The sequence below is a fragment of the Aulostomus chinensis genome, chromosome 15, assembly GCF_037954235.1.
Source record: "Aulostomus chinensis isolate RoL2024-O1b breed Wild chromosome 15, RoL_Achi_v1.0, whole genome shotgun sequence".
NCBI lineage: Eukaryota > Metazoa > Chordata > Actinopteri > Syngnathiformes > Aulostomidae > Aulostomus > Aulostomus chinensis.
In genome coordinates this window covers 22,319,040-22,336,345 of record NC_141334.1, presented here as the reverse complement: position 1 = coordinate 22,336,345, position 17,306 = coordinate 22,319,040, and the positions used below count along the sequence as shown (strand labels likewise).

The 17,306-nt window shown below is 39.5% G+C and overlaps 2 protein-coding genes across 3 annotated transcripts; one reads left to right on the top strand and one right to left on the bottom strand.

Annotated features, from left to right (window-relative positions):
- Positions 1-551: 551 nt before the first annotated feature.
- LOC147249181 (uncharacterized) lies at positions 552-5,297 on the bottom strand. The gene is made up of 7 exons (XM_086226529.1): positions 5,182-5,297; positions 3,311-3,369; positions 2,144-2,892; positions 1,730-2,045; positions 1,579-1,639; positions 1,263-1,476; positions 552-1,153 (listed from the first exon to the last, which is right to left on the bottom strand). Exons 2-7 carry the CDS (start codon positions 3,353-3,355, stop codon positions 895-897), a joined length of 1,644 nt encoding a protein of 547 aa, XP_086082655.1. The 5' UTR covers positions 3,356-3,369; positions 5,182-5,297; the 3' UTR covers positions 552-894.
- A 2,227-nt stretch (positions 5,298-7,524) lies between these two features.
- thap12a (THAP domain containing 12a) lies at positions 7,525-12,679 on the top strand. Of its 2 annotated transcripts, none has more exons than XM_086179023.1 (5): positions 7,525-7,715; positions 8,787-8,904; positions 9,827-9,925; positions 10,008-10,044; positions 10,127-12,679. In XM_086179023.1, the coding sequence occupies exons 1-5, from the start codon at positions 7,615-7,617 to the stop codon at positions 11,956-11,958; spliced, it is 2,187 nt and encodes a 728-aa protein (XP_086035149.1). In that variant the 5' UTR covers positions 7,525-7,614; the 3' UTR covers positions 11,959-12,679. The 2 variants fall into 2 exon arrangements, with proteins under 2 accessions (XP_086035149.1, XP_086035148.1); XM_086179022.1 differs by having other exon boundaries at positions 9,827-9,928.
- Positions 12,680-17,306: the final 4,627 nt, after the last annotated feature.

Here is a 17,306-nt window from a genome sequence, read left to right as displayed (position 1 = left end):
TACTGCAGTGTTCACGCTGCCAGGATGGTTCCCTCAAACACATGTAATGTCATACAGCAACATAACAGCATGCAAGTAATTTGGTAATCTCATACATTTAAAACCTATAAATTTAGACCAAAGACATTTTTTTTTAATCAAATGTATGGCTTTTGGGGTCTAAAATTGTAGTTATACACCTTAACGATCCTGCTGGAACCCTGACAGGCATTTAGCTCTTGAGTCTCAAAGACTCAATTGAGGGTTTAAAAGTCCTGCCATATGCAAGAACTTTACTGAATGTGCTACAGTACGAGTAGATTAACTGATGTACATTTTGCATATAGAATGCAATCACTGTTAAATATATCACCTTTAAATGTTAACTTCTAGTAGTTTACCCCTCTTGAATTGCACAAAATAAACTATGAATCCATTTAAGATCAGGTTTCCTTAGGACACGACATGGTACTTCATAACTTAAGGGAAGTTGAATCTGAAATGGTATAAAAACCTGTGATCAACATCCTTTAATAAAGAGATGCAATAGGTCTGTGCTTGGAGCTTCCAAATTTATTTTTCAGGGGATTTTTTCAAATCTTCACTTGATGGCTATTTAACTTTGAGAGCCACTGAGCAGCGGCTGTAGTGAGGTACAGAAAATCCAACTATCTAAGATCAGGTGAGTCTTTAATTGTGCATTTGGCAATACAGCAACTTTATATTTAAACATGCATAAAAACATTAAGAGTCAATACATTTAGAGCATAAAAAGCAGAGATGCCTGCTTACATTTAAACCTTTTTTAAAATTCTGTGAATGCAGATTAGTAGAACCACAATATTATGCATAAAAAGTGTCTTAGTGTATGGTGTTAATATTTTAAATGTCAGATATTAGAGTTCCAGATCACTGTCAAGGCTCATCTGGCAGGTCCTTCAGGAGAGCTGTGTTTTTCCTGTAGATGTATGCATTGAGATCATTGTCCAGCTTCACCAGTTCAGCCAGAGACGATACACAGGGGTCATGATCGACCAGCATGGATGGCAGACGAGACGATTTGCGCTGAATGCGCGAGGAACGGCGCACTGGTGTGAGAAACTTCAGGTCTTTGATGTTGCTTTTACGCCTGGATGCACTGGTGCTGACCTCTTCCTCGATCGTCTTCCTAACACTGAAAACAAAATGGACATTTTATAAGGTGTAATTACCACTGAGTACTAAAATTAAAACTGTCACACAAAATAACCAGGAGGTCCATTTAGGCAAAAGAGAAACCTCACCTTTGCAAGTATGGGGTTGTCTTAACACAGTATTTAACAACTGATGCATTTTCCACATCTGGTGGTGTGCTGTCCAACGCATCATCACTTTCAGCTTCCTCTTGTGTTTCTATTTTCTGTTCATCACTTTCTTTCAGCTTCTCTCTTTTACCTTCAGACATCAGATCACCTTCCTCTTTAACATTGCTGTACTCCTGTTTCACCTGTGATAGTTCTGGGAAAACGTGAGTAAAATCACTGAAACAAATATTGTGCTCGTTATATTAGCCTTTCTATGTAAACATCTAAACTCATGACCGAACAACACTGAACTTACCATCTTTGCAACTGAAGGGCATCTCCAAAGCCTCCAAAGCATCACACAAGTTCACAATGATCTGTTATTTAAAAAAAACAAAAACAAACGACTGACAATGCTAATCATATTTTTAAAATATCTTAATTGGCAAAAGACATGGTTTCCTTACATCTTCGACTTTGTCCTGCTGGTCTTCATCCAAGTCTTCAAGCAGGTCAAACGACATGTTCATGATCACTGGTGCACGACTGTGTTTTGCTAACTCTATCTCCTGAGTGACTGCACAGGGAGCAGCAGCCTCCAGACTGGGTTCTGGTTCTGCTTCATATTGAGCCTTGACCTGCTGAGTCTCAGCAGGAGGAGACTGGGGTTTAAGATCAACAGTAGCTTTTACAGATATTTTGGATCTAGCAGGTGCTGCTCTTGTCATAGCTGGTCTCTTTAGTGTCTTGCCCTTTAAAGCCATCCACTCTGCTAGTTTGGCTCTGCAGGAGGATACAAATTAGTAGTTGAATATGTCTGATGAACACTAACACCAAGAAAGCAAACAAAAACAAAAAAACACCTGGGAAACAGATGTTACCTTCTTTCCTCAACAGTCTCGGTGGATTTATACTGGCCAAGGGTGCTGACTCCAGGAGGCTTGTTGACTTTCCTGTCTTTCGCTGGAATCTTCTTAGTCCCACTTATCCAGGTAGGAACTACAGCAGTAGTTCTAGAGTTGGTAGGGACTGCTTTAGCAGGGTGAAATGGTGCAGGAGGGCAGCTGGTGGTAGCAGGCCTCGACACTTGTTTATGACCATCCAACACTGACTTGGACCCCAAATGCGCAGGTTTTTTTGAGCCATGCCCAGGGATGTCAACTGATAACCTGCTTTTTCTCACATTTGCATTTTTTTGCTTCTCTGTTATGGGGGCTGGTGGATTTGGCCCTGCCCCACCCACTATGGCACTTGACTTCCAAATGGCTCCAATTTTTGACTGAACAACCTTGCCTCTGTACATGCCAGGAGCTGTTTTGAGTACTGACACATGTGCTTTGGAAGCTTCTTTAACTAGCTTTCTGTGGTTCTCTGCCTTTTCAGTGGGGAAAGTCTGACTTTGTGTGAGTGGTCTGGCATCACCAGCAGCAGCTCCTCTTGCATCTTTCTGTCCTGGCTTGGCCTTTTTCACAGCCTCACCAGATACTGATCTTGCATCTGTGTGTTTAGTTGTGGCTCTATAAAGACCACCATTGACATTGATGTCCTCTTTTTGGGGTTTTGTCACAGAAACATCTCTTGTGATGACAGACTTGCTTACACGTCCAGGTGGAGCATTCTCCTTATTGCCCTAAAGCAATTACAACAATATGACCATGAGACACATGAGGCTAGGGCTGTTAAAGTCTGAATCTAACTTATTGATCACAACTAGGGTTGCACAATTCCAGGAATTTTCAAATCTGGAAACTATCCATGGGAATCAACTGGAATAAACTGTACCATTTAGCGTAGTTTGTACTTGTCTTATAGCAATACAAATAAAATGTGTATTCTCATATGCAGATATGTAGCTGTTTCTCATCCCACAATGTCAAGTTTATTTCAAAATATTCCCATTGAATATTTACAACAGTTTTGAAGAAAAAATACAGAAACGCAGATTTTTTTTTTTTTTTTTGCTTCATGTCCAATGGAAAATTTCCAGAAATTTACCATAAACTTCCACCCATCACATCAAGATAATAATAAAGGGTCCATTTACTCACTGTTTTGGTGATGTGGTGTGAAGTTGAAACTGCTCTGTTATTCATTGTGTCACCGCAACCTGCAATTAAATCAATAGACATTTCTGAGGGGTGAACAAGGCATCATCTAAAACTTTATATTAATACAGTATTACACTCTGCATGAAACATTAACCAAAGCTTCAGAGAAAGGTTAAGGGAACCTATTCCACTTATATCCTGGTTTATATTTTTATTAACTCTGAGGATCAACTAGACGGGAAGTACGGTGGTGCAGTGGTTAGCACTGTCGCCTCACAGCACAAAGGTTCTGGGTTCGAGCCCCAGCTTGGGCATGGGATCTTTCTGTGTGGAGTCTCCATGTTCTCCCTGTGCCTGTGTGGGTTCTCTCTGGTACTCCAGCTTCCTCCCACAGTCCAAAGACATCAAGAAGGGACGAGGCTGATTGATACTCTAAATTGAACGTAGGCGTGGCTGTGAGTGTGAATGGTTGTCTGTCTATATGTGTTGGCCCTGGCATGGACTGGCGACCAATCCAGGGTGAACCCTGCCTATTGCCTGAAAGCCACTGGGATAGGCTCCAGCCCACCCCCCGATCCTTAACGGGATAAGTGGAGGAAAATGGAAAATGGGCTCAACCAGAGTAGAACAATAAGATTTTAAACTCCTGTCTCTTACAGGCACCCCTCCAAAAAACAAAACCTCACTTATGATTGGCTAACTGCCAGAAACTAGCTGAGCACCAGATCCATGAACCAGAATTATTTAAAATAGGGAGGGAGATAAAGAATGTTCTGTTTGAAAATAATCCTAAGGAAAAAGTGGCACTATTAGCTGAATTACTACAGGTTTGATTTTGCCTACCAGATATAAAAATTAAAAAAATATATATAAATAGTAAATGATTTCATCTTTTAATCTTTTTTTCTGAAGTAAAGGGCTCTTTAAATGCTTGTTATTTTGCACTAATTGTTTAAGGCCACTTTGCACAGGACAGGTCTGTTTGGCACAAATTAAGAAAGAAAAAATTTGATGTTCACAGACAAAAGGCACTTTAATACACAAAATGTGTCATCTTTACAGCCTATTTAGTTTCAGTTTTGGCCCGCCAAGTAAATAATTTGAGCATCCCTGGTTTAGTACATTGCTACTGTCAAAAATTAACTGTTGGGTTGTTGAAACAGTGAGTGGCTCTAAGCGTCTTGCAAAAGTGTCATTGTTGAACATCGAACAGTGTTAAATGTAACCAAATGGTGTAGCCACGTCCTCTACGTCCATTGACTCCAAGCTAAGGAAAAAAATCTGCTCTGCTCTTCCACCAGAACAACATCAAAAATGTTGGGAGAAATGTGGACGTCAGCAAACCGACTGCTAGGGCGTGCTCGATCATTCTTCATGTAGTATCCGAAGTAACCAGGGGAATCAGAGAGACTTTGGGCACAGGGATTACTTTTACACTGCCGAAACTTTTGTAACATTTAATGTGAGCAACCGACATTGTAAGAGCGTTATAATAGAGAATAGAAAAAGCATTGAACTACCATCTGAACAAAATGTGGAGGCAAATGAGATTTCGCTTGCAACGATGTCTGGGTCGTTATGGAAACGAATCACATAAATGAGAATCGTTTTGTTAATATGTGTATGATATGTGAAAAAAATATCACCAAGAAGTCTAGTTATTCATATTTCAACTAACTTTACACTGAATCCATTTGAAGCTGAAAATATTGTCACAATTAGTTAGCATATGTCAACTTATCTGCCTTAAGTTATCTAGCCTAACCTTATACACACAACAAGACCGAAATAATTTTTTAAAATGTCAATATTGGCGGGACATCGGCTGTGTGAAATGTTAACTGTAATTATGCTGGCAGTAGTTGACTTACCCTGCTTTTGCAAAAAATTCAGAGAAAACGTCCCACTAAAACAGTATACGAGTGCAAGAAAATACTCGCCGTCTTATCTCCTGAGGAAAAAAAATCTCTTATTTGACTTCGCGCGGTTGGACTGCGATTGGCTACTCAAGTATCGCGAGGAAACAATGTTGACCAATAGATGTCTCAAAAATGGAACGAGACTCGACGAAGACACGCTTTATCCGTTCACTCCCCCGACCTCACGTCCACGCCTCCCTGTTTTTGAAAGTTTTTGAACTGACATAGGATTCCACATATACCGGTCAAAGATTTTTGTTGTGTGACCAAGGAGGCAAAGTACATCTGTGATGACTCTGACCTCGGGATTGAAGTGGAGTATTTATTTGTATGTAAAAAGCAAGACATAAAAGGCACTTCAGATTACTTAGAATACTTAAAATGCAGAAAACAAACTAAAATTACCCAAAGCAAGCTGAAATCAATATGACAGAATAACTAAATTCAAGATTCTGCAGTTTTAACTCATTTCAATGATTCAGTAACCTTCCACTATCCTTAGGAGGGGATAATAATATTTCTGTGATCAAACGGTTACATTTTTTCAGCTGCCGCATACCAAGGCAAGATATTCTCTTGTTTTGCATTATGAATGTGCACTGTGGATATTTCCTAATAAACACCATCTCGGGACTGAAGACATTAATGAATGCTGAGTGTGTGAGGTGGTTTCCAGTGTGTTAGCATACATTTTTTTGTGGCGGTTAGTCCGACTAGTAATATTCATTATTTGTTGCCTGATTTTACATGAACTTGTGGACAGGTCATTTGAAATGAGAATTACAGACCTAACCTGTATAATCTGTTCCAACATAGATAGTGTAGCTGCCTCTTTGTGCCAGAACATGGTTATTAGTCTGCACCCCCAGACCATAGGCATAAAAGTTCTCTGTAAATTCTGAGAGCAGAGTGTCCATGAAGGGTTATCTAAAATCATCATATAGCAAAGTTTGTGGGGTGTTAAGTATGCTCTTCGCATAAAATTATTGTGAATGTGCTGATGATCCAGGTTTCTCGAAAACAAGAAATAATTGCCCACACATTGTCCCTGTCAATGTTTGGATCCATAGTTCGCATGTCACTTCTCCATATGGCATCTTATGAAAAAGATGTCAATATGGTTATTATCATTATAAAATCTGGGTTTATGTTGCACTTTTAGTAAAAAAAAAAAAGAGAGTCCAAGAGGAACAAGACCAAATTTAGGTAAAGTCAGTCTGAATTCAAACAAGATAAGAAAGGGTACAAGAATAGATCCATCCATCCATCCATCCATTTTCTACCATTTTTCTACCGTTTTTTTTACCTGTTAACTGGAGCCTATTCCAGCAGCCTTCAGGCAAGAGGTGGGGTTCACCCTGGACCAAAGGCAGTCCATCGCAGGGCCAACACATATAGGCAGACCATTCACACTCACAGTCATCTGCGGTCAATTTAGAGTATCCAATTAGCCCAGTCCCAACTTGCATGTCTTTGGACTGTAGGAGGAAGCTGGAGTACCCGAAGAGAACCCATGTAGGCACAGGGAGAACATCCAGACTCTGCACAAAGACACACAGAAAGAAGGACTCCACACAGCTCGAACTGGGAACCGTCTTCTCTTCTAATCGCTGCACCATTGTGCCGCCCTGCAAGAATATATGATAATACAAACACTGACACAAAAAGACTGATACCACTGAAAAGTCAGTGAAAACCAATTTAAGATGCAATTTACAAGATGTCAACAATTCTAAATCTGTACCAGAAGTAATGTTCTATATGAAGTGTTGTAATTTGTGATAATCTATAATAATAGAGAAAATACTTCCTGCAGTTACATGAATGCTCATTAATGATCATGATTATGATAAAAAATAATAGTAAGGGACTGTTTGTTATTTATTCATTACATTTGTATATATAAAAAATATAAATATGTCATGCCATGCTCTGTAACAGTGGGTTTGAAATGGTCGCTAAGAATCACGGGAAAAGACGAAGCGCGCTCTGATTTGTTGTAAACCATCAAGCAGCCCAGCATGTGTGAGAAGTAAACAAGCATTCATTCAAAAATAAAATGTTTATCATAATATAGAACTTTCATATACAAGGTTGTGTATGTCTTTTATCCTTTTATTTGTGGTTTGTAGGAGCAACTATATTAAAGACAGAGATTAGAAAGAACAACCCAAGAGCAGGCGTTACGCATTCATGTCTAGGTTCAAGGCTACTGAATAAACCATGTCGAAATTTGGAAAATTTGCGAAGAAATGTAACGCGCAGCTCATATTGTATCTTATTTTGAAAGCAAGAGGCCGGATGTTATTTCTGTTCCATGTACTTTAGCACATAGCGCTAGCAATAGTCGGCACAAGGAATCTCACATTGATTAATTGGTTTTTAATGTCATACTCTCAAATGCAGAACCACTGCGCTGTACCGAACTGCACCAGCGGCAAATCCGACTCTCAGCCCCTTTTCAGGTTCCCGCAGGATGCAGAAAGGTAACTCAACCAGCTAATACTGACGCTTAAGCTAACGGGAAGCTATGTAGCTAACCTAAACATGAAGAAATACGCGTGTACGGGGGCAAAAATACGATTCTGGCATAGTACAAAAAGTAAAATCGGTTTAGTTTGAGCAAAATTATGAGTAATATTGTGTGCTGATGTTGCACATTTAAATGTAACTTAAGTTTTAAGCTGTTAACACGCAAACTCCGTTTTATAGTTTGTCAGGTTGTCTTACAGTTTGTGGTGCAGTTGATCAATTTCACATCAAGTCCAATGTATTGCAAAATGTTTTTTTTTTAATTAATGCCTGCATTTTTTTTGCGAAAGAAACTAATTGGTAGGTTATTAGTGTAAAGAAAAAATAAACATCATTAGCCACTCTGGTTTTGAAGAAAGTAACTGTCTTCAAACTAGCTAATAACATTAAAGAATGCATGTACCTTAAATAAGTAAGTACATTATTGCATACTAATAGGTACAGACATCACCAAAACAAGAAGTACATCCCTCAAAAAACAATCTGCAATGGTCATATTCTTGATGATCCAAATGTCTGTCAGTAATGTCCATCAGTTACATAAACAGGAAAAACTTTATCTAGCACAGGCAAAGCCAGAACACACTTATTCCCCATGTACATGAATTGATGGGAAAAAAAATATTAGGAATGTGATAATATATCCATAGCGCAGTTTTATCACTCATACAAATCAGTGCTTATGAAACATTTTATCCTTTTAAGAAAGACAAAACTGGTTTTTAACCAAGCAGATATTATTTAAAATGTGCAGTTTGGCCATCAGTGTTTGACATGAACTGTGCTGTCATAAATTTACAGTATACAACTTCTGTTTTCAGCCCTTGACTTTTCCAGAAAAGTGTCTTCTTGATTACTATTGTAAAATACAGTTAATGAAGTTTTGTATGATGTTAACTTTTCCCACAGCTTCCTTTGAATAGTCAGCTGTTGACATATACCACTTAACTTTACAGTTACTTCAGAATCTGAATTTCATCTTACTATCCAGCTCTTTGTTCCACTGATTTGGTCTCTCCTTTCAGGTGCAAGAAGTGGGTTGAAAAATGCCAGCGGTCAGATCTCATAGACAAATCCCCAGACCAGTTGTACCGATACTACAGACTTTGTGGAAAACATTTCAAATCACCTGCCATTGATACTGTAAGTTTTTTTTTTTCCTTCACGATCTAAAATCAAACCTCTGAGAATCCTGTGACCCCATGTTATTTTCTCTCTTCTTTACTTTATATAAATTGTCTATACATGTGTTACTGTGTGTTCGCACGAAACGCGAATTCGTGCAAACAGTTTCCCTACAAAGTCTGTGCAAACGCGCGAATGACGTGAATTTTCAGTCAGGCGGCGCGCGAATGACGCAAATTCGCGACACAAAATTTTGCCATTCACACTAGTTGAAAATATTCAACTTTGGTGAAAAATTTGCGTTATGACAGCCAATCAGCGTTGAGGTTGTCCCGATGTCACAGCTGACTGTGTCACAAGATGGAGGACAAGTTGATCGTGGCTATGTGTGGGAACCAGTTGCTACATGACACTACGTGTCAAAATTACAAGAACTGGTTGAATAAGTTGGTGTCCATTTGTGAAATTCTGTCACTTATCCTAGGTTGCAGGTCGTTAAACTGGCCAGTTGTCATCCAAAAAAAGCAGCAGTTATCCAGGCGCAGCCCCTGGAGGAGCTTGGTGAATTTCACCGAGCATTGAAATTCACCGAGCTGAGCTCGCCTCTAGATGGTGTTGTTAACCCAGATACGACGGCGCTTAGTTTTCTGATGTATTCCGGCCTTCCACAGCAGGTACAATGCAACAGTTCTTCGAATATCCATGTTGAAATGGTGGAAAGAAACGTTGCCGGGAATATTCGCTACTCGGCCAAGTGAGCGAATTTGCGTATTCTCGCGAATGACACAAATGGACACTAAAATGATGCGGTGGTCATATTTGCGCAAATAACGCGATGCGAAATTTGCATTTGTGTTTGGTGTGAACACACAGTTAAAGTGATCTAATCATTGATCATATATTCCTTAAAATGGAGAGTTTTGATGTAACTGCTTCGCAGAATGCTCAGATTGCAGTGTTGAAGGCAGATGCCATCCCAATGGTCTTTGATGTTCCAAGCCAATCTCATAATGGACAGGGGAAGCGCAGTAAAGAGACGGTGGTACAAGAAATTCTTCTTGCTGGTGAAAGAACCTATATTATTTGTGATTTTGTTTTAATTCCATCATCTTATTTTTCAGGTTAAAACTGATGAAACAAAAAGTAGGGGAAGAAAAAGTGAGTAGAAATATCAAGGTCCTCGCATGTTCTAATGTGTCTCAAGGTAATGAATGATTTAATCTTTTTTGTCTCCATGCAGAAATCAGAAAGGCTGAAGTGGAGGTAAATGAGGATGTTGAGTCAATGCAGGAGGATGAGAAATACAAAGATTATCTCAAGTCATTATTTGAAGTTCTTGTACTGTTTGGAGAGCAAAACATTCCTCTGATGGCTCCCGGTAACAATCAACAGAACCCCCTCGGGTTGGGCAACCTCCAGGCTTTGTTGGAATATCGCACAAATTGTGGAGATGATGAGCTAAAGAGGCGATATGAAGCAAATAATGAGTATTGCTCATCAGCTCAGCTGGAGCAGCTGATTGAAGTGTGTGAGAGATATGTGCGCAATCAGCTGATAGAGGATGTCAAGCAGAATGGCTTTTTCTCATTAATTACTGATGATATGGTGAGGATTTCAGGGGAGTGGTACCTTCCCGTCTTCCTTCGCTTTGTGGACCAGTCCAACTTCCAGCGTGAGCGGTTTGTTGGCTTCTTGCACTGTGAAGGTGATGGAGATGTGCAGGCAGAGAAACTGTTGAATGAAATGACTGACAAATGGGGCTTGAACATGCAGCAGTGTAGAGGTCAGGCCCACTCCTGCTCTGGGATGCATTTCAGTAAAATAAAACAATTTGCTGCCAAAGTGCTGGACAAGTATCCACTGGCTGTGCTTATGTTAAGATCCACTTGTAGCCTAAACATGTCCCTGGCCAGTGGTATGGTGCTGTCAGGCGTCCAGCTTGTCATGAGCACCTTTAAAAAGATTGACTCATTCTTCAGTCAGTCCCCTTTACTATATCTGGATTTGGAGCATGCCATTTCCATTTTCTACCCAGACAAAGAAGAGAAAGCCAATGAACTTAAGGAGGTGTGTCGCACCAGCTGGACCAGACGACATGATGCATTTGACATAGCGGTGGAGGTTCTAGAAGCATTACTGCTCTGCGTGGACAGTGTGCATGACAATGAAGACTTGAGATGGAGTGATCAAGTCACACATGAAGCTTTAGAGATTTCAAAAGTACTCACTGACTTTGAGTTTATCATGTCATTGATTGTGTTAAAGAACACCATGACACTTACAAGGGCGTTTGGGAAGAACGTGCAGGGAAAAACAACAGAGACACATTTTGCTGCAAACAGCTTAAAAGCCGTTTTGCATTCTCTGATGGAAGTGTATGACAACATCGACGTTTATCACGAGTTCTGGAATGAGGAGGCTGTTAACCTTGCGGCAGCCTTGGAGATCCCAGTCAAGGTTCCTCGGTCATTTATGGGAAAACACAAGTCAGAGCCAGGCGCAATTCGGCTGGAGAGTTACTACAAGGAGCACCTGTCTGTTCCTGTGGTGAACCACATGATCACAGAAATAAGAGACCTCTTCTGTGAGGACCACCTGAAGGCTCTGAGATGTTTGTCACTGGTCCCTGCTGTCATAGAGCAGCATAAGTCTGCTGAACCAGATGAAGAAAATGTTCAAGTGTTTAAAAATGACATCCCAAATGCAGGAACCCTCTCGGCAGAGCTGCATTGTTGGTGGGTTAAATGGAGCAAAAAGGGCAAAGCCGAAACGTTCCCCTCTAGTCTCCATGAAACGCTGCAGCTGGCTGACGTGAAGTTCTTTCCAAACATGCTTGCCATCCTGCGGCTAATCAGCATCCTGCCTACCTTGGCTCCAGAGGGCTACAGTGATGTAGCTTATCAGCGTTTCAAGACATACATGGAGAACACGCCTGACGCATTAAAATCAAAAGGCCTGGCTCTTTTGAATGTAAACAATGATGTCGGATGTGATCTAGATTCAATGATTGAGGTCTACATGAAGACGTACCCCAGCGGGGAGGATGCATCATTGTTGGGATGTGGTAGTTGAACCATCAGACAGATTATCTGAAATTGTATCAATGGAACCTCTTACACTGCATTATACATTGTGTAAAAGAACTGGACAGACCATCTGGGTTTGAGAAGGGAATTCTGAAAAAAAAAACCTAAACCCTCATTCTTTCTCATAACCAGCAGGGGGCCAAACTACTTGCAACAATAGGTCCAACTGCATAAATGCATCTGCAAAAATAACCCTGTATCACTCTTGATGTATGACCTTTACATAATACGTTTGTTATCAATTGCAGTGTTCCACAGGAAAGAGTTGAAAGTGAACATCATCATGGGCTCCCTTGACCAGCCAATGGGATTTTTACATTAGATCGTTGCAGAAAATAAATCTGGCAAAAAAAGCAGTGTAGTTTTTCACAATTGAACTCCACTTTATCATTTTGATGTAGAAATACAATGACTAGAGGTAAAATTCTATAGCTATGCTATGAATGATATAGTACTTTAAGTAGATGCATGACTTTGATGTCATCCCAACTTGCTTTACTCTTCTGTTTTGGTGTGACATTTAAATGTCCACAACACCCTCAGTCTTGTGTAATTAACTGCTGATTTTAATACATTTCGATGCTTCAAACTGCACAAGTGTACTGTAATTGTATGCCATGTTGCAAATTGTTTAGATGTCTTAAGCTTGTGTGAATTACTGTCCTTATTTCTGTCTTTTAGCCAAAAACCCATTAAAAAAAAAATCGAACTGACTTCGACTACTTTGGTTACTTATTTACGAAAGTTAGGAGCCTTTCCTTCACAAACCTGTTGAGTCATAGACCTTTAAATAGGGATGATTCAGGGTGCGGCTACTTTGGGATTGACAATTTGCTGCCTCTGTGAGCTGAATCAGGGGAAGGCTTCTCTACCCTCCCCTTATAACGAGAAGAAAATCGACACCAAAGCATCACAGTGGCTATCTCCAGTTTATGATCTATGAATGAAGGACAGTTTTTTGTTTTCTGTTTTTATTAATCCTCTTCTTAAAGTGTGTAGTCTGTTGTGAGCAAATGTGGAGTGTTAGTTTATCCAATTTGATTTGTATAGCACCAAATCACAAAAACAGTTGTCCCATAACACTTTCCAAGTACAGTATGTCTTGCACCACACTCCTTCAGTTGATTAACGGTTGTGTTCAAAATATTAGCAGTCCAACATGACTAACCAGATCAGTCACTGTTTTTGGTAAAAATAATATTAGTACATGGTGGACAATTTACCTGTAAGTGTAGTAGAATAAAAAAAACCTACAGACCCAATATTTATGATATGCATGCACCTGAGTCTGTGTAATTGAATAATTAAGGGAAAGGGGCGTGTTCAAAATTATACCAGTGTGGAGTTCAATTAGTGAGGTTGTTCATTCTGTGAAAAAATAGGTGTGAATCAGGTGGCTCATATTTAAAAATGAAGCCAGCACATGTTGAATTTCTCAGAAAACCTGAAAAAATTGGATGGTTACAGACATTGTTCAGAAGGACAGCATACTTTGATTAAAACGCTGATTGGAGAGGGGGAAATGTATGAAGTGCAGCTAAAATGATCTCCGGTGCTTTAAAATGGAAAGCAAAACTAGAGAGATGAGTAAGAAAATGAAAGACTAACATTTGAATGGATCAAAGAATAGCCAGAATGTCAAAGACTCAGCCCAGGGTGATCAAAGGCGGTCTTAAGTTACTTGTGAGTATTGTGACAATTAGAAGATACCTGTGTGAAGCAAGGCAAGCTGAAGAGGATACAATTTGCCAAGGAACACATCAATTGGCCTAAAAGAAATGGAGAAATATTTTGTGGTCTACTCTGGCCACAGTCCAAAGACATGCAAGAGGAGACTACGTTAATTGGATACTCTAAACTAGTTGTAGCTGTGAGAATGAATGGTTGTCGGTCAATATATGTTGGCCCTACGATGGACTGGTGACCCATCCAGGGAGAACCCCACCTCTCACCTGATGACAGCTGGGATAGGCTCTAGCCCCCTTGTGACCTTTAACAGGATAACCGGAAAAAAAATTGTTGGATGGATGGATTAGTTTAGTGATTCACAGGAATGCTAAAAAAAATTTTTAATTCAGTTTATACAGTAAATATTTGTGTTTGTAAAGAAGAATACAGACACTGTTTTTTAACAGCCAAATAGTCATTTTTCTCTTTCTATAAAGAAATACAAAAATATACATTTTTCATCATGTTTTGATTTAGTAGTGCAGTAATCACAATGCATGGAAATAAAACTACTTTAAGGATTTTGAGCTTTACTCGTGTTTTTAAACACACCACTACTATTTTGAACACAACTGTACACCCAACAAGAACATCTTGCAACAGCAGTGACAAAAACCTCCTCTTAACAGGCAGGAACATCAGGCAGATCCAGGCTGCAAACAACTAGCTACCAATAATAACATCTACAGGTCACTCAAGCAATCAATTTCAGCTTAATACAAGCAAATATGAGCTAGAAAACACAATGCTAATCTTAATGCTAGTACAGCATTGAAAATACTGGTATAAATACAACTAGTACTAATACTGATACTGATATTAAGGGGTGGCAGCTTGAGCCTCTTCCTGTCTGTAGCCTCCTCCAGCAGCAGGATCAGCCAAGGATGTGGGAAGTGGGGAAGCAAAAAGGCTCCGGAGGAGAGGTTGAAGTGAAGAGGTTAGTAACATGTATGGGTACAGGAGGACAGAGAGGAGGAGAGAGAAGCCCAGCACATCATGGAATGTCCCCTGACAGTCTAAGCCTATAGCGGCATGTTTAAGGGCTAGCCTACGTTAGCTTTATCAAAAAGGAAGGTCTTAAATTGACTCTTAAATGTAGACAGGGTGACAGGTCCACAGAGGAGGAGCCTGATAGGGAGTAGCACTTCTAAGTATCATCAAATTAATGCTGAATACAAACGTGAATTGAGGCTATGTTGTTTATTTTTTATGATGTTATTGTGTGGTATGTTGGGGGTGGTTTTGACCTACATTTCCCATGACTGGTAGTAGTTCTGACTCGCGCAATCTTGGCTTCTCTCCTGGACTCATTGTTCAAATCTGTTGGCTATGACTGGATGTGTGAATACTTGCATACTACTCAAAGCTTCTTCTTTTTTAAATTTTGTCTGTGATCAGCTGTCACTGTCAATGAGTGGAGGGGGTGAAAGGTAAATTCTCTTACGGTGAAGATAAAGCAGTTTGATTTGATAACTTTCCAAATCTCATTTTCAATTTAATTAAATCTTTGCTTGTCTTAAGCCTGTTTTTAATAGAGCCAGATACAAAGATGTAAATATCAATCAACCTCTTGATGTTTTTCAGACTCTGGAATTTATTTATTTTTTGCTCTGAGACCACTACAGTCAGCTATGGTGTTCCACAAGGGTCTGTGCTTGGACCAGTCCTCTTCACTTTGTACCTTCACTTTGTACCTGCTTCCACTTCCACACACACTTATGACCTTCCAGGTCACATAATAAGGAAACACTTGATCAATTTTGACTGCTATACAGACGACACCCGGCTGTACTTTTCAATCCATCCACATGAAACAAATCAGCTGACTAAACTTGATGACTGTCTAAAGGAGATTAAAAACATGGATGACCCACAATTTTCTTTACCAAACTTTGACAAAACTGAAGTTAGTGTGCTGGGCCCAAAACACCTTATCTAATGAGATAGGTACCCTCTAGCACCACTGTAAGGAACCTGAGAGTTATCTTTGATCAGGATCTTTCCTTTAACTCCCACATAAACAAATCTCCAGGACTCCAGTACATCACTTCAATCAGACACATCCTGTCTCAAAAAGATGCAGAAAAACTAGTCCATGCTTTTGTCACTTCCAGGCTGGATAACTGCAATTCACTCCTATCAGGCTGCACCAATAAGTACCCGAAGACTCTCTTGCTGGTCCAAAATGCTGCTTACTATATATTGACAAGAACTAACAGAAAAGACCATTAGAGTGTGGTGTAAGACCTAAACTACTTGTAAGGTATCAGGAGATAACTTTTGTTGTAATTTGGCGCTATACAAATGAAACTGACTTGACTTGACTTAACTTATCTGGAATTTTTGTATGAGAAGATATTTACTGGAAATTTTCCAGACCTTTGCAACCCTGAGTAACACAACCAGGGCAGTGATAGCCAATATGGAATTGTCCTGGACATCAGGACTGAGCAGTAAAACAAAGGCCTGACACCACAAGCTACCCTCTGCTGACTTGTGTTGAATCACTCCATCTATCATATTTTATGTTTGGTGGAGTAAGTGCTTGTGAATTAACAGCTGACTATGCGTCTGCTCTGAGGGTAAAATTTCCACAACAGTGTAGTGTGTTCAACAAATGAATGCAATCAAAGCATAAAAGCCATTTAGTCATTTAGCCATTTAGTTTACTGAAGCAGTCAGCATTAAAATACCCTTTCAGCCACTTCTCCCTCACCATCTACGGCAACATTCATTCCAAATTTCATACCAGTTCTACATTTTGGATTAATGAAGGTCTGTATGTCATAAAGCCACAGAGCACTTTAGCAGCTCATTTAAAAGATGCACATACAGTGCTTAACAAATTTATTAGACCACCACCCAGTGTAAGGTTTATGCCACAACTGCCCTAAATTAACAGCATTGTAATTACCAAAACAATTTTTAAAAAATTTCTGTAATGGTTTATACACGTTTGGAGAAGCGCTTTGCCAAAAAATATATTAAATGCTAAAATCGAATTGTTATTGTTATGCATGAATTTTAAAATATCCTGTTTTACAAAAACACAAACATAGTAAAGCACATTATTTTTTCTTGAATAAGATGTCAAATTATAGCTATTTCCTTGCATTCCTGAAAGGAAAAGTTAGCTTGATAAATTAATTGATCAATTATTAATTAATTTCTGACTTCTCAGAGAAGCCCAGGGAACCAGGGCAAATTTTGGTATAAAAAAAGTGAATTCAGTTTGAAATTCCTCATTTCTATTCACAATAGTAAAAATGTCAAGAGCTCACTGAAAATGAAAGAGTCCACATTAAAGTGCTTCATGATGCTGAATGGTCTCTGAGACAAATAGGGAAAGACGTAAATTGTTCTCACAGTGAGGTCAATTGCCAAGACTGGTACTTTCTACATTCGCCAAGGAAGAGGAAGGAAATGAAAGCAAATGAAGCAGATGTCAGACATCTAAAGATTTTAAGTACTAGGGACAGAAGGAAGACCACTGCTGATCTTCAGCTAGAGATGAATGCTTCAAGATCAGGGGCTTGCAAACGTCTAGAAACACCTCAGATTTCCCAGGAAAGACAAACACTGGACAGTTGATGACTGGGAGAAGGA

Coding starts and splice junctions, on each gene's coding strand:
- LOC147249181 (XM_086226529.1), bottom strand. CDS start 3,355: ATGAATAACAGAGCAGTTTCAACTTCACACCACATCACCAAAACA. Junction 1,477..1,578: donor GCCCTTCAGTTGCAAAGATG/GTAAGTTCAGTG, acceptor ACGTTTTCCCAG/AACTATCACAGGTGAAACAG. Junction 1,154..1,262: donor ACAACCCCATACTTGCAAAG/GTGAGGTTTCTC, acceptor TTTTGTTTTCAG/TGTTAGGAAGACGATCGAGG.
- thap12a (XM_086179022.1), top strand. CDS start 7,615: ATGTCATACTCTCAAATGCAGAACCACTGCGCTGTACCGAACTGCACC. Junction 8,905..9,826: donor AATCACCTGCCATTGATACT/GTAAGTTTTTTT, acceptor ACTGCTTCGCAG/AATGCTCAGATTGCAGTGTT. Junction 9,929..10,007: donor AGCGCAGTAAAGAGACGGTG/GTACAAGAAATT, acceptor CTTATTTTTCAG/GTTAAAACTGATGAAACAAA.